This window comes from Augochlora pura, chromosome 7 (genome assembly GCF_028453695.1).
Source record: "Augochlora pura isolate Apur16 chromosome 7, APUR_v2.2.1, whole genome shotgun sequence".
NCBI lineage: Eukaryota > Metazoa > Arthropoda > Insecta > Hymenoptera > Halictidae > Augochlora > Augochlora pura.
The window spans coordinates 37,988,285-38,000,308 of record NC_135778.1 but is presented as its reverse complement, the minus strand read 5'-3'; the positions used below and the strand labels follow the sequence as shown (position 1 = coordinate 38,000,308).

Here is a 12,024-nt window from a genome sequence, read left to right as displayed (position 1 = left end):
TTTACCATCAATGGAGATATGTTCCAAGGTGGGGATGATTTTACAAAATGACATTTTGCTATATTTTCGACTTTAAATGTTACCGCGCCGGTTCGAAAGAGCCGGAAAAGGAAGACGAGGATCTCGAAGGGGATGAAATTATAATGAACGGTCCGCGGACCTTGAACCGAGGGTACGTGATCCCCGGTAGTCGTTCTTATTTCCAGTTCATTACCGCGAGTCGCCGCTTGTATCGCCGCTCCGCTCCCATAGTAAATAATGCAGCACGACACCTGGTACACCCTGTAGATCATGCCGCGTATGCACGGGAGCGTCGTGTACATACGTGTACGGGACCGGGCGTAATATATGCATAATGTATAGGGACGCGAGTGCGCGCTGGCGAAATACCTCTGTTGCACGCCGTTCCGTATCACGTAAGCCGGTGCAACGGGCGGACCGCGGTTGCATCGGCTTCCCTTGCACGTGTACGTACATGGCGCCCGTGAATGCGCCGCGCGCGCGCACGCTGTGTGTAACAGGCCGCGCTACTTTCGAAGAATTCAATAATGCATCGGAAATATTCGGGACGCTATTTTTCAAGGATACACCGCGTAGCTACTTCCGTTTCGCCGACGCGGAGAATTTTTATGGAGTAAGACACGAAGCACTGTTTCTGGTTTATATGGTGATTGGAACCTTCGAATTTAACCCTTTGCACTCGAGGCACCATAAAATACCACGTTGCAAAATAATCGCGGTACTAACAAAGTTTGCATTGGAAAAATTGTTAAGGTTATGTCATGTTGCGATACGAATAATAAGAATGAATTTCGTATGCATAAAATACACTTTCTTATAATGAAACGAATGTACTATGAGTTAATGAAATTATTTCAGAATTCCAGACGAAATGGCTTCGAGTGCAAAGGGTTAACTGTAATTTAAGCATTTGCATTCTGAACTATTTCTCGACTTTTTTTGTTAACGCTTGAATTATATAACAACTTTATATAACAACTCAATTTTAACAGTAAGAAAAATTTGTTTTTTCGCTTGAGAAATATGTTACAAATTTGATTTCTATATTCTTGAATTTATTATCGAACATGTGATAAAAATGTGTATCTTTCAGTGCCTGTCTTCAAAATTACTGGTAGTTGACATTCTTATTAATACTTCTCGAACCTGCACGGTATTGTAATTAATGTTAATTGAAAAAAGAAGAAAGGAAACTCCGTTTCATATAGACAAGAAAAATTGAATTTTACAACTGACAATTTCGAATGCATTTATTTTTCTTATCCATATCGTCAACTTTTCAATCAATATAAATTTATTATTATTAATATACATTATTTATTTGGAACAATGAATACATTCGTTACAATAAAAAGAGACATGACACACAGTGAACATTAGTATCTTGAACCATAGATTATCGAATTATCCGCGAATTCTCACACGATTTGCAAGAAAACTTGAACCCGCGAACGTGTTCGACGAAAATAACAAATACAGACGCCGCGTCCGACGATTCGCGAATTATTCCCGCGGCGTTGGCTATCGCGCACGTTGATCGACGCAGAAATGCGCGTTTAATAGAAAGACCTCCCGTCCCCGGATCTCATAACTTACCGGGGTCCTACGGTGGAATTCGATGGATGCTAATTTCATTACGGAATTCCGGAATTCCGACGGGCCACGGCCTTCGCGGTTAGTGTCCGACGGCTATTCCGATCGGGGACACACACCGCAAGAGTTATATTAACCGCATTTCCGGAAACGTTCGATCCGCCCGATCAAACAATGGCGGTCGCGTGCCGCGTTGGAAAGCTATTCCCCGATCGGCGCGGCTCTAATTCACCTTCATTTATTATTCGCTTCAACATTTCAACGCTTTGCCCTCGAGTGGTGACTCTGAGGCACCGCTGAAATTCTTACAGCACGTTCCAAAATCATTTTTATATTATGAAGAATTAGATTTCAAAAATCATTAAAAATACAACTGAAATTAATATATAATTAATAAAATATAATAAAATATAAAAAAAATATAACTTGGAAATAATTGAAATATATTTTGTCATATTGAAATATATTTTGTCATATAAAATGAAAATGTTATAAGTCAGAAAAATTATATTAAAATCACAGTTAAAATGGCTTCGAGTGTAAAGGGTTAACACTATGTCCGCACGCACAAATTTCGTCGCTTTAACGCCGACAATACTAATTCAGATTAACTTGCCATACTTTGACGAGTCTGACACGCGAGAATGTCTAGTAATAATTTATTTAACGTTAAATCCGTTGATTTAATTTGAATAAAATTAAAGGGGTCAATAACGTCAAAACTGTTGGAATAAAATTCTGCCCTCTTGTAAACAATATTTAATGGTTCTGGTAAATATAAATATACAATAAGTATAAATTTTCTTTTTCTCCTAAGTAATTATGATAATGGAAAAAGGCGCTTACTGCAAAATTATTTTGGAAACGATACAACGATTTTAATCGGTGCTTCAGAGACGCCGCTCGAGTACCAAGAGATAAAAATCTTTCCTTACTTCCGATTGAACCGTAAAAAATGGCGCGCGAAAAACGAAACGTCGTTCCATATTCGGTATCTTCCCTCTAGAATCTCGATTCCATCGCGATCCTTGCCGCGGCAAAGTTCGCCTCCGTTCTCAGTGTAATCGGCCGATCGGATCGCGGTATCGACGGGAAACACATTCGGCCGCGACGAATGGAAACGCGGGCGTAATTACCATGGAAGGGAAACACTTGCGACAGAATCGTCGCGCTGCCGTTCGCGCATAAGTATGCGCCGCGGCGGCGCGTGTAAACCCGATTACAAAGCGAGCTATCGCTTTCCACCGTCCGTATTCTCGCGATACGCGCGTCTCTATGCGCACTAACGTGCGCGTACTTACGTGCGCGTACTTACGTGCGCGTACGTGTACCCGTAGACGAGCGCACATGCCTTCGCGGAGCCTTTATAGAGCCAGACAACTCGACTCGATTATTGTAACAGAGTTATCCGTCGCTTGGCGCGCGCGGGGACGTGAGCTAAACGTTAACGTCGCGCGCGGGGGAGGGTCTAAACTGATTTTCAGCTTATTTACGCGCCCCGAAAAACGTGTCCTTAAGTAACCGTCGCGCTTTGGCGGGACAGGATCGCGGAAAATTTCGTCGTTTCTTTGAAGCGTCTGATCGGGAAAAGAACGGTGCCAGAGCCGAAACGATTAACCCTTTCCACTCGAAGCTATTTCAATTGTAATTCTGAAATTACTTTTCTGACATATAGCATTTCGATTTTATATGACAATATAATAAATTTTATATGACAATTATAACTCGTGCAACAACAGTTATGCTTTTGATAATTTTTGAAATCATTAAGCTCCATTGATCTGAAAAAATTAATTGCAAGTCGAGTCGCCTTTTAGAAATAATAAGAATGAAAAAATATAAAACTTCATACTGAAAAGTTACGTACCAGAAAATAATAATGTAAGATGTGCTTTAAATTACAATGTATACTTTCCGTCTTCGGTTACATTGAACAGTTTGCTAATTTATGTGATTTTTTATCCGGTCAAATGCTCTGCTTTGCATCGTAGTTGTCGAGAATAGCAAAGCAGTATACAGCATAGCTAACTAGGTATAGCAAGAATTTTTATATTTCCACTCGTACGCTTCACTGTTCCACTTCTTTACATTTACATACGTGTGTCACGTTATTTCGATGATTACTCACGTTTCCACTGCGTTATCGATGAGAACATTTACGTGCAATGAAAGAACTTGTTTTCCTCGTTTTTTGTGCGTTGACGAGTCGCGTTATCGATGAAAGACTGTCTCGTTGTAGAGCGTCTCGCCACGGTTAATAATAATAGCGACGATTACGACAAATAAAATCGGGATTTTTAGTATAATTTACTATATTATTGGTTCGTTAAATTTTGGATATGAATTAATTTTATTTTATCAAAGAATGAATTTTATTTGAACAAAGAAATGACTTTAGTTTATCAAAGATTTACTTTATTTTATCAAAGAATTACTTTATTTTATCAAAAAATTAACTTTATTTTATCAAAGATTTACTTTATTTTATCAAAGATTTACTTTATTTTATCAAAGAATTAACTTTATTTTATCAAAGAATTAACTTTATTTTATCAAAGAATATTCCCCCAGGCTTACATACAATAAAAAGACGTTTCCTTAACTTTTTACAACTAAGGCTGCGCAGCGGAGTCGTTTAAAAAGTAAAATACAGGGTAATTAACATGAAATTGTCCGTAAAATCATCCCGGCATAATTTTCCGATTAAAATGTCCGCGCACGTCGCGCCGCTCGAAAATCAAGAAACCAGGTCGTGCTCGTCAAACAGCACGGAACCGTGACTCACATTTTTCCGTCGGAAGAAGTCATTTCGGAAGCCGCGATTTCAGGATGACACCGCAATTGTCCTATCCTCTGATCGTCGCTGCTTTAATGGACTCGGATGATTTCCATCCTCCTCGTTCAACGAATCCTTGACATTTCACGCACGTAGAAATATGCGGAACAAGGTAAATCTTACGCGAATTTCAAAATTATTAAAATCAATTGAAATTCAATTATTATGTTCGTAATTAAATATTTATACAAGTGGATAGTCTGTCTTGGTTAAATGATGAAATAATAATATGATTAAATGATAAAATAATAATATGATTAAATGATAAAATAATAATATGATTTAATGATAAAATAATAATATCATAAAATGATAAAATAGTGATATGACAAAATGATAAATAAATATAGTTATGCACACTGTATCGCGGATTTTTATTGAGTATAGTCTCGAGATCATATTTAACCCTACATATGACACCCTAATAATTTAACACATTGTAGCCTTGTTTATTTAATGAACCAAAAAATAGTTTATAACAAATCCAGAATTAAAGAATTAATTTCCGCCACAAGAATGGCTCGTAATGAATTTGTTTTATTATTATAAAATATTATGAACAATTACAAATAATATAGCAAGTTTCAGTGAAATAACAAAAGACTAGAGTAAATATAGCTCGACATAAAACGCGTCAATGCGACGACTGCCCCGTTCGTTGGCGGTAAAGCAAGTTTGGTGAAATTTTCGGGGTAGTTTTTTTCGGGGTAGTTTCGAAGTTGCTCGGGGGGGGGGGGGGGCGACGATCTTGGCGATTCGAATTGTAACGGAGGCAGCGAACGGCTGCCAATATCGGGGATCGGACGGAGCTCTTCGGTTTCCGGAGAGTTAGACAGGATACACGGCTCGACATAAATGAAATTACAAAGTCAAATGCAGATTGGGGGTCGCGCGCGTCGGATCGAGCCACTTAATGCAAACGAGCGTCGTCAAAACGGCCGAACCTTTCGTTCGACACGGTTCGAATTCAGTGAATCGACTTCGCGATCGAACGATTTGTTCGTTCATATTTAAATTAATAAAACGAAGATCTTGATCAATTTTTCAATTTACAGGTCTCCAATTATTTCTCGCGATGTCATTTTTACAGCTGTGTACGTTGTTGAGTGGCAGAGTAGTAGTTCGGTATGATTTTGTTGATTGGGACAAATTTTTAATGCTATAATATTTATTTAATTATTATGGTATTAATTTATTTAGGAACCCGTGGAAGTAATTTTCGAAGGCATAGCTTGGCTGAAGAAATATAATACACAGAAATCTGAATGCTAAATATTGTTAATTATTTCTTCAAAAGACTCATTAAATTATTAAACCGATTTACCTATACTCGCTAAATTGCCACGAACGCAATTATTGTTCAAAGCAAAAGAATTATGCGAAATAAAAATGCGCTAGAAAAAAGACTTGAATTTGTAGTTAAAACAATTAGGAGGTGATGGATTAACAAAATTCTAAATTTTCTAAATCTTTGCAGTAGCCGTCATTTTATTATGTACACGGTACGGAAGCGATGGTAAAATTATTCATTTCAACGATACCTTTTCTCGCAGATATCACTGCTCCTTTAATTCTCTCCATTTTATTGCAATATTAAGATATCTGTCGATAGAATCGTGTGTGAATGGTTCACGTTTTTCTTATGTGAGTTGTTGAATCATGTTGCGAATGCTAAGTTGAAACTGTTGAAGTCCACATTGCGCGAACTTCTGGGCCACCATGCACTGATCGTCACCGGCGGCTTGAAAAAGAAGAAACCAGATGTGAAAAGTACGTTTATAAAATGAATATTCTAGTAGTTTTTTTTTTCTCTTTTTTTAGTTCGCTCACCATCCTTTGCACATTTGGATATGGCGTCCCGCATTTTCTCCGCGTTGTCGTTGTTGCTCATAACCTTCTCGATCTGTGCGTTAATCTCGTCCACGTTGATTTCGTTGTCGGTCATCTGGAACGAGTCGCGTCATTTTAAATAGTAATTGATTAATTAAGCGATTAAGCGAACAATTTAAATGCTTTGCGAGAGCTTCAGCTTGGCGAGATCGATTTTATTACTAACGTTTATTTATTTTCTTAACTTAACCAATTAGCTGAATTCAACGAGTATAGTCGTCGTAACGCAAAATATTATTATCTCTCCATGACGAGTATACTCGACAAAGAGCATTAAATGGTTAAATTAAGTAAATAAGTGTCAGTATTAAAAAATAAAATAACCATTTGATTAAAACTTGATTCTATATTTTCTAATACAAAATGTTATCATTTCTTCATGACGAGTATACTCGTCAAAGACAATTAATTGATAAAATAAAGTATTTAAGTGTTAGGAATAAATTAAAAGAAATGTAACAGTCACTCATGACTATGTCCTATTATAGAAAATTTTGCATTTCTTTAAGACGAGTATACACGTCAAGAACAATTCACTAATAATTAATTAATAAATCTACGGGGAAATTCAAGCGATTTCTAGGAAAATGTTATTAATAACTACGAACCAGTCCAATTTTCTGTAGATAGCAAGCTTCGAGGCAACCGCGCTTTCTATTTGACTCATCCGATTGGTCGCTGAACAATTGAGGAAGATCGGCTAGCGGAACGATAAACAATTATTAAAAGCCACTTAACACCACTTCTTTTATATTTGCAGTCAATTATACTCACCAATGCTGAGTCCTTCTCGTTCCAAGCACGAATCTTGTGAATTATCATCGTCGTCGGCATTAACCTTTCAAATCGAATAACAATTTATCAATCATATTGTTAATTATTAATTTTCTTTCACGAATAAAATAGATTAAAGATTGTTTGTTACTTTCTTAAGAAAATTATCTCAGATGATTTGCCACGAATTTGTAATGTAATAAACAACTTATAAATATATATAATAATAACTATATATATATATAATAACAAGTATATATAAATCTCCAACTAGATTTTTACGGCTATGTAAATTATGAATATACTTTCTTCTGAATAATAATATTTTTCACAAAAATATTCACGGTCTCGTTATCACAGAAAATTATTACATATTAAATCGTTAATAACGATTATTGATTAGTACACTGCGATATTTATGCGTTCGAAGATGTTAAAAATTTCACTACCTTCAATTTCTCAAATTTATTTATCGAAAGAACCAACTTGTGTTCATTTTACTCTTTTACAATCGTCTCTGAATATCTATATCTCGATTAAAAATTAGAAATTAGGAATTCCTTTATCGATCCTTTTAACCGACTGTACGCTTTGAAAAGAATACACGGCGTACCTTGTACGTTAGAACACACAGAGTGCACAACAAAATGGCGGCGATCTTCATGTCGATGTCTCGAACAATTTAAACAATTACACCTGTCACGCGAGTATATCGTCGCTGTGTGAAACACATTCGACTGAACAGGCAACGATCCGTCCACGGTATTTATACTAGGACTATCTCTGCGGACACGGTTACTCGATGAATCGGTTGTAATAACGTTTTTACGTAATTCGATCCCGTGTAAATATTGTTGAAAATGATACGAGCTTGTACTATGAATGGTCTGCTCGTGTTAATTATTCAAACTTATGAGTCCGCGCGGTTCAGCATCTGACATTGGATAACTGATCGATCGTCTCGGAAAAAAGGTCATGAACGCGTTAAAAAGTGGAACGACATTTTTCTGCATGATTATTTCCTATCGTTTCTTGGCGTTACATTTTCGAATATTATTGTTGTTTACTGCGTCGCGGTTCGCGAATTTTGTTACAAGCCTGTGTTTTTCACGCGTCACAAAATCGTTTATTCTAATGTATATGAAAATAATATTTTTGACACTCTAATAAATATTTTTAATATCTGATACTTCAATTAAATATTAATAAATATTTAATAATACTTAATATTAATATTAAATATTAATATTACATATTACTTATTAGATATTAAATATTACATATTAGATATTAAATATTAAATATTTATTAATATTAAATATTGTACACTTTTGTGGACAATATATGTATATTTTGTATCGTGCATTTTTATTTTTCGTTCTGCGAAACAACTATGCCGACAAACCGGATTAATCGGAGTAGATAGCACGGTTGCGAGATCAAAATAGTTTCTTTTCTTTGAGCGTCCACGGAACCACAGTTTTCAATTGTCCATTAAACCATTGTAAAAACTGTCGTCGAATGATTCTACGAACACCATAATCGTCAACTATGTAATTTACTAGGTTCGCGCGGACAAAAGAATCGCCCCTCGATAGACGAATAACTGCATTGTCATCAAAAAGATATCATCGTGCCGAATAAATTGATGGAAGATGATAGTGACAGTATTCATTAGACATTGTAATCACACAAAGTCTGCGGTAGATACTTGAAATAATATTATATAACATAATATACATATAATAATGTATATATAATAATACATACAATATACGTAATATATGTAATATGCTATATAATAATATATGATACTCTAACTATACTATAAAATAGTATAGTATATATAATATATGATATTCTATATAATAATATAATATGTATATGTAATATATAATATTTTTTATTTCTTTTTTTTTTGTTCTACATTATATAATATATTATCAATTGAACGTAATATTAAATATTATTACATAACCTAATTGCATTCGAGTGAGCAATCGCATAGCTGCATCGAATTATGCAGCAGACTCATTTATACAAAAATCAGTATATCTTTCAATAATCGCATCTCCGATGTGCTCTTTATCTCTCCCTCCACCCTCTCCGTTGATTCTTGAATTATTCGCGGTGACTGGTGATTATGCACTTTGTATTATGCACGTCTAGGAGTCATGTTCCTTTTTCTTTCGCTGATCCGGTCGATTCCGCCGCGGCGATACAATAATTTGCTACGAATTACGCATCGCGCTTCCACGATGATTGCGTCATCGATGCTTACACAACTGTTTATAAATCGCAAACGGGATTTCGTTCGCTGGGCGATCATTTAGGTTCACATAGAGGCTTTTTTTCTGCAGTTCACCATAATTTTTATTTACAATGAACACGAGATGCCGATCGTATTTACCGTGCAACAACATCGTCGCAACGGCGAAACGATTTTTAAGCTTTCGGTTTTTGTGCGTTGAAGATGGAAAGACTTCTCTTGACCGTGCATAGGAATTGATAGTAGTAATTGAGACACTCGTCGGTTTGCAGCGACGCTGAAATGGAAACGATATCGTTCAAGGTAATCACTATAATTATATTGGGTCGGCAATTAAGCGATCGCGGTTTTCAAATGGGAGGGAAAATTGAAAAGTTTTATCTGTAAAGATAACTTTATTACTATTGTATTGCCTTATTTTTTTGTTTACTTTCTACTTACTTTATTATTATTATATTACTTTATTTTCATTTACTTTGTTATTATTATACTACTTTATTTCGATTTACTTTATTATTATTATTATTTTAATATTATTACTTTATTATCAATTCTGACACTGTCTTTATTTCAAGGCTTCACCCCCTATAGGGCGCGTAACTTCTACGCTCGCGATGCGTTCTTTTGCCTTTTTAAAAATAATATAACAAAATATGTCTGAAATGCGCGTATTGTTCTTACAATTTTTAAAAAAGCAGAAAAACGAAACTAAACAACCAATCGACGCGATGTTTTTACTAAATGAAAGATGGAAGTCCGAGCAACGAGAAAACAATTTTAGGTTAGGTGCTTCGATCTTGCCTTTGTTTTGGAAATTGTACGATAAAACTAGTCCGAAAGACGCGCTTTGTTTTATCATTTTTAAAGTACCATAAAAACGAAACTAAACAACTAATCGACGCAATATTTTTTATTAAATTAAAGGCGGAAGTTCGAACAACAAGAAAAAAAAATATAGATCAGTTGCTTCGAACGCGTTGATGAAAAATAAAATAATGTGCGATCATGTAATTGCCAGACCAATACCTGCGAAAAAGAACATGAATGTCTACCATAATTTCGAGCCAATAAACAATGATTTATCGCACGGTTTATCATTGCATAATTACACGACCTTGTTCATGCGAATCGCTTGTGGTAAAAATATATTATGTAATCGTATTTCTACAGTTGCATTTGGGTTTGTTGGGTGACCCGGCTATAATTCATTAAACATACAAATATTCTAATAAATATATAATTCATTGAACACATAAATACCTTGTTGTTTGCAAACCTTCGCGGAATCAAATATGACCGATTTTGCACCTTCCGGGCATGGACTTTCTATGAAATCGTCTATAAATTTCGCAATTTGTATTTCTCCGTCTGCTATCTGCAATCATCGATTGAAAAAAAGAACAATCAGACGCTGCTGTCGCATTTTGTTGATTCAATTAATTTTGGCGATGGCTTAAGACTTACGTAGCCTCCTTTTTTGGCGAGGCAGACGCACGCGCAACTTGCTTTTCTCAAACCTTCCGTATCGTTGGTTTCACGGTTTTCCGGGTGTATGGTGCTTATAATATATGCCATATTCTCTGCAAAAAAAAGCGCGGACGTCCATTTCAATGTTGATCTAACCATGGGGTTACATACTTTTTGACAGTGTAACAAATATCGGTTACGTCATAATGAAAATATCGAAGTACGACATAATGTTTTATTTTGCAACGCTTAAGACTGCTGTTTGCTAGTTGTAATAATATTTCAATAATTAAATTAAATATTCTTCTAATTAAAATATCTATTAAATAATTACGTAGCCCGGTTTAGATGTTTCTCATTGTTTCAAATATTGATGCGAACCGATTTCCACGAGAATCTCCAATTTCACACGAAATTTAAATAAACTGTTTAAATAAACTATTTTTCCATAAAAGGAAAAATGAACGAATAATTTATTTTCCACGTTAAAGGATTCCTTGCGATAGAAACGCGCGCGAAATACGATTTCTTGCATTTGTTAATGTTGCGACTGATAAAATGCCAAAAGGTTTTTTAGTTTAGTAATATTCACCTCTTTTAACACCAGTTTTATTAACACATTCTAGACTGTCTGATATGCTCACGTTGAAGACACGTGAGAAGGGTCTAGCTACATCCATCATTTCGTTTTGATCGTTCTCTTCGTTCGCCTGAAACAAACATATTCATTATTTATATTTATTTTATTGCTGCTAGACAGCTTGGAAGCAAGTAACTCGCAATCGTTTGCTTCTAAAGCAAATTTGAAAAAATTTCGAAAATTATGTTAGAAAAGTATATATTATCTTATCTGGGTATTTAAAATAATCATTTGTTAGTTTATTTTCATACAGAGGTTAACTTCAGGTTAATTTAACGCTTGAAAATTCATTTGAATGAATCTTTTTACTCTGCGTTTCATTCGATAAAGTATTTGTATAAAATAAATAAAATAATATATTTATTTTAGAAATTTCTTTTGAAAAACAATGTTTGTAAAACTATAAATATTTTCGTATTTTCTATTAATTAATTTATTCGATCTTACATATCACAGAAAATTATATGACATTCTACGCTCTTGGTAAAGTATAAATAATAAAGTTTTTCGGGTTATCCGTTATTTAAAATGATC

General features: G+C 35.0%; 3 protein-coding genes across 4 annotated transcripts in view; 1 reads left to right on the top strand and 2 right to left on the bottom strand.

Moving 5' to 3' along the window:
- The window catches only part of Spri (Src homology 2 domain-containing protein sprint), a 268,054-nt gene that overhangs the window by 7,639 nt on the left and 248,391 nt on the right, over nt 1-12,024 (top strand). The window lies entirely within an intron of this gene.
- On the bottom strand, nt 5,919-7,882 carry LOC144473212 (uncharacterized). The gene is made up of 5 exons (XM_078186883.1): nt 7,728-7,882; nt 7,115-7,178; nt 6,949-7,040; nt 6,281-6,395; nt 5,919-6,191 (listed from the first exon to the last, which is right to left on the bottom strand). Exons 1-5 carry the CDS (start codon nt 7,776-7,778, stop codon nt 6,091-6,093), a joined length of 423 nt encoding a protein of 140 aa, XP_078043009.1. The 5' UTR covers nt 7,779-7,882; the 3' UTR covers nt 5,919-6,090.
- Nucleotides 9,036-11,554, bottom strand: LOC144472554 (uncharacterized). The gene is made up of 4 exons (XM_078185751.1): nt 11,443-11,554; nt 10,848-10,963; nt 10,644-10,758; nt 9,036-9,660 (listed from the first exon to the last, which is right to left on the bottom strand). The coding sequence occupies exons 1-4, from the start codon at nt 11,531-11,533 to the stop codon at nt 9,560-9,562; spliced, it is 423 nt and encodes a 140-aa protein (XP_078041877.1). The 5' UTR covers nt 11,534-11,554; the 3' UTR covers nt 9,036-9,559.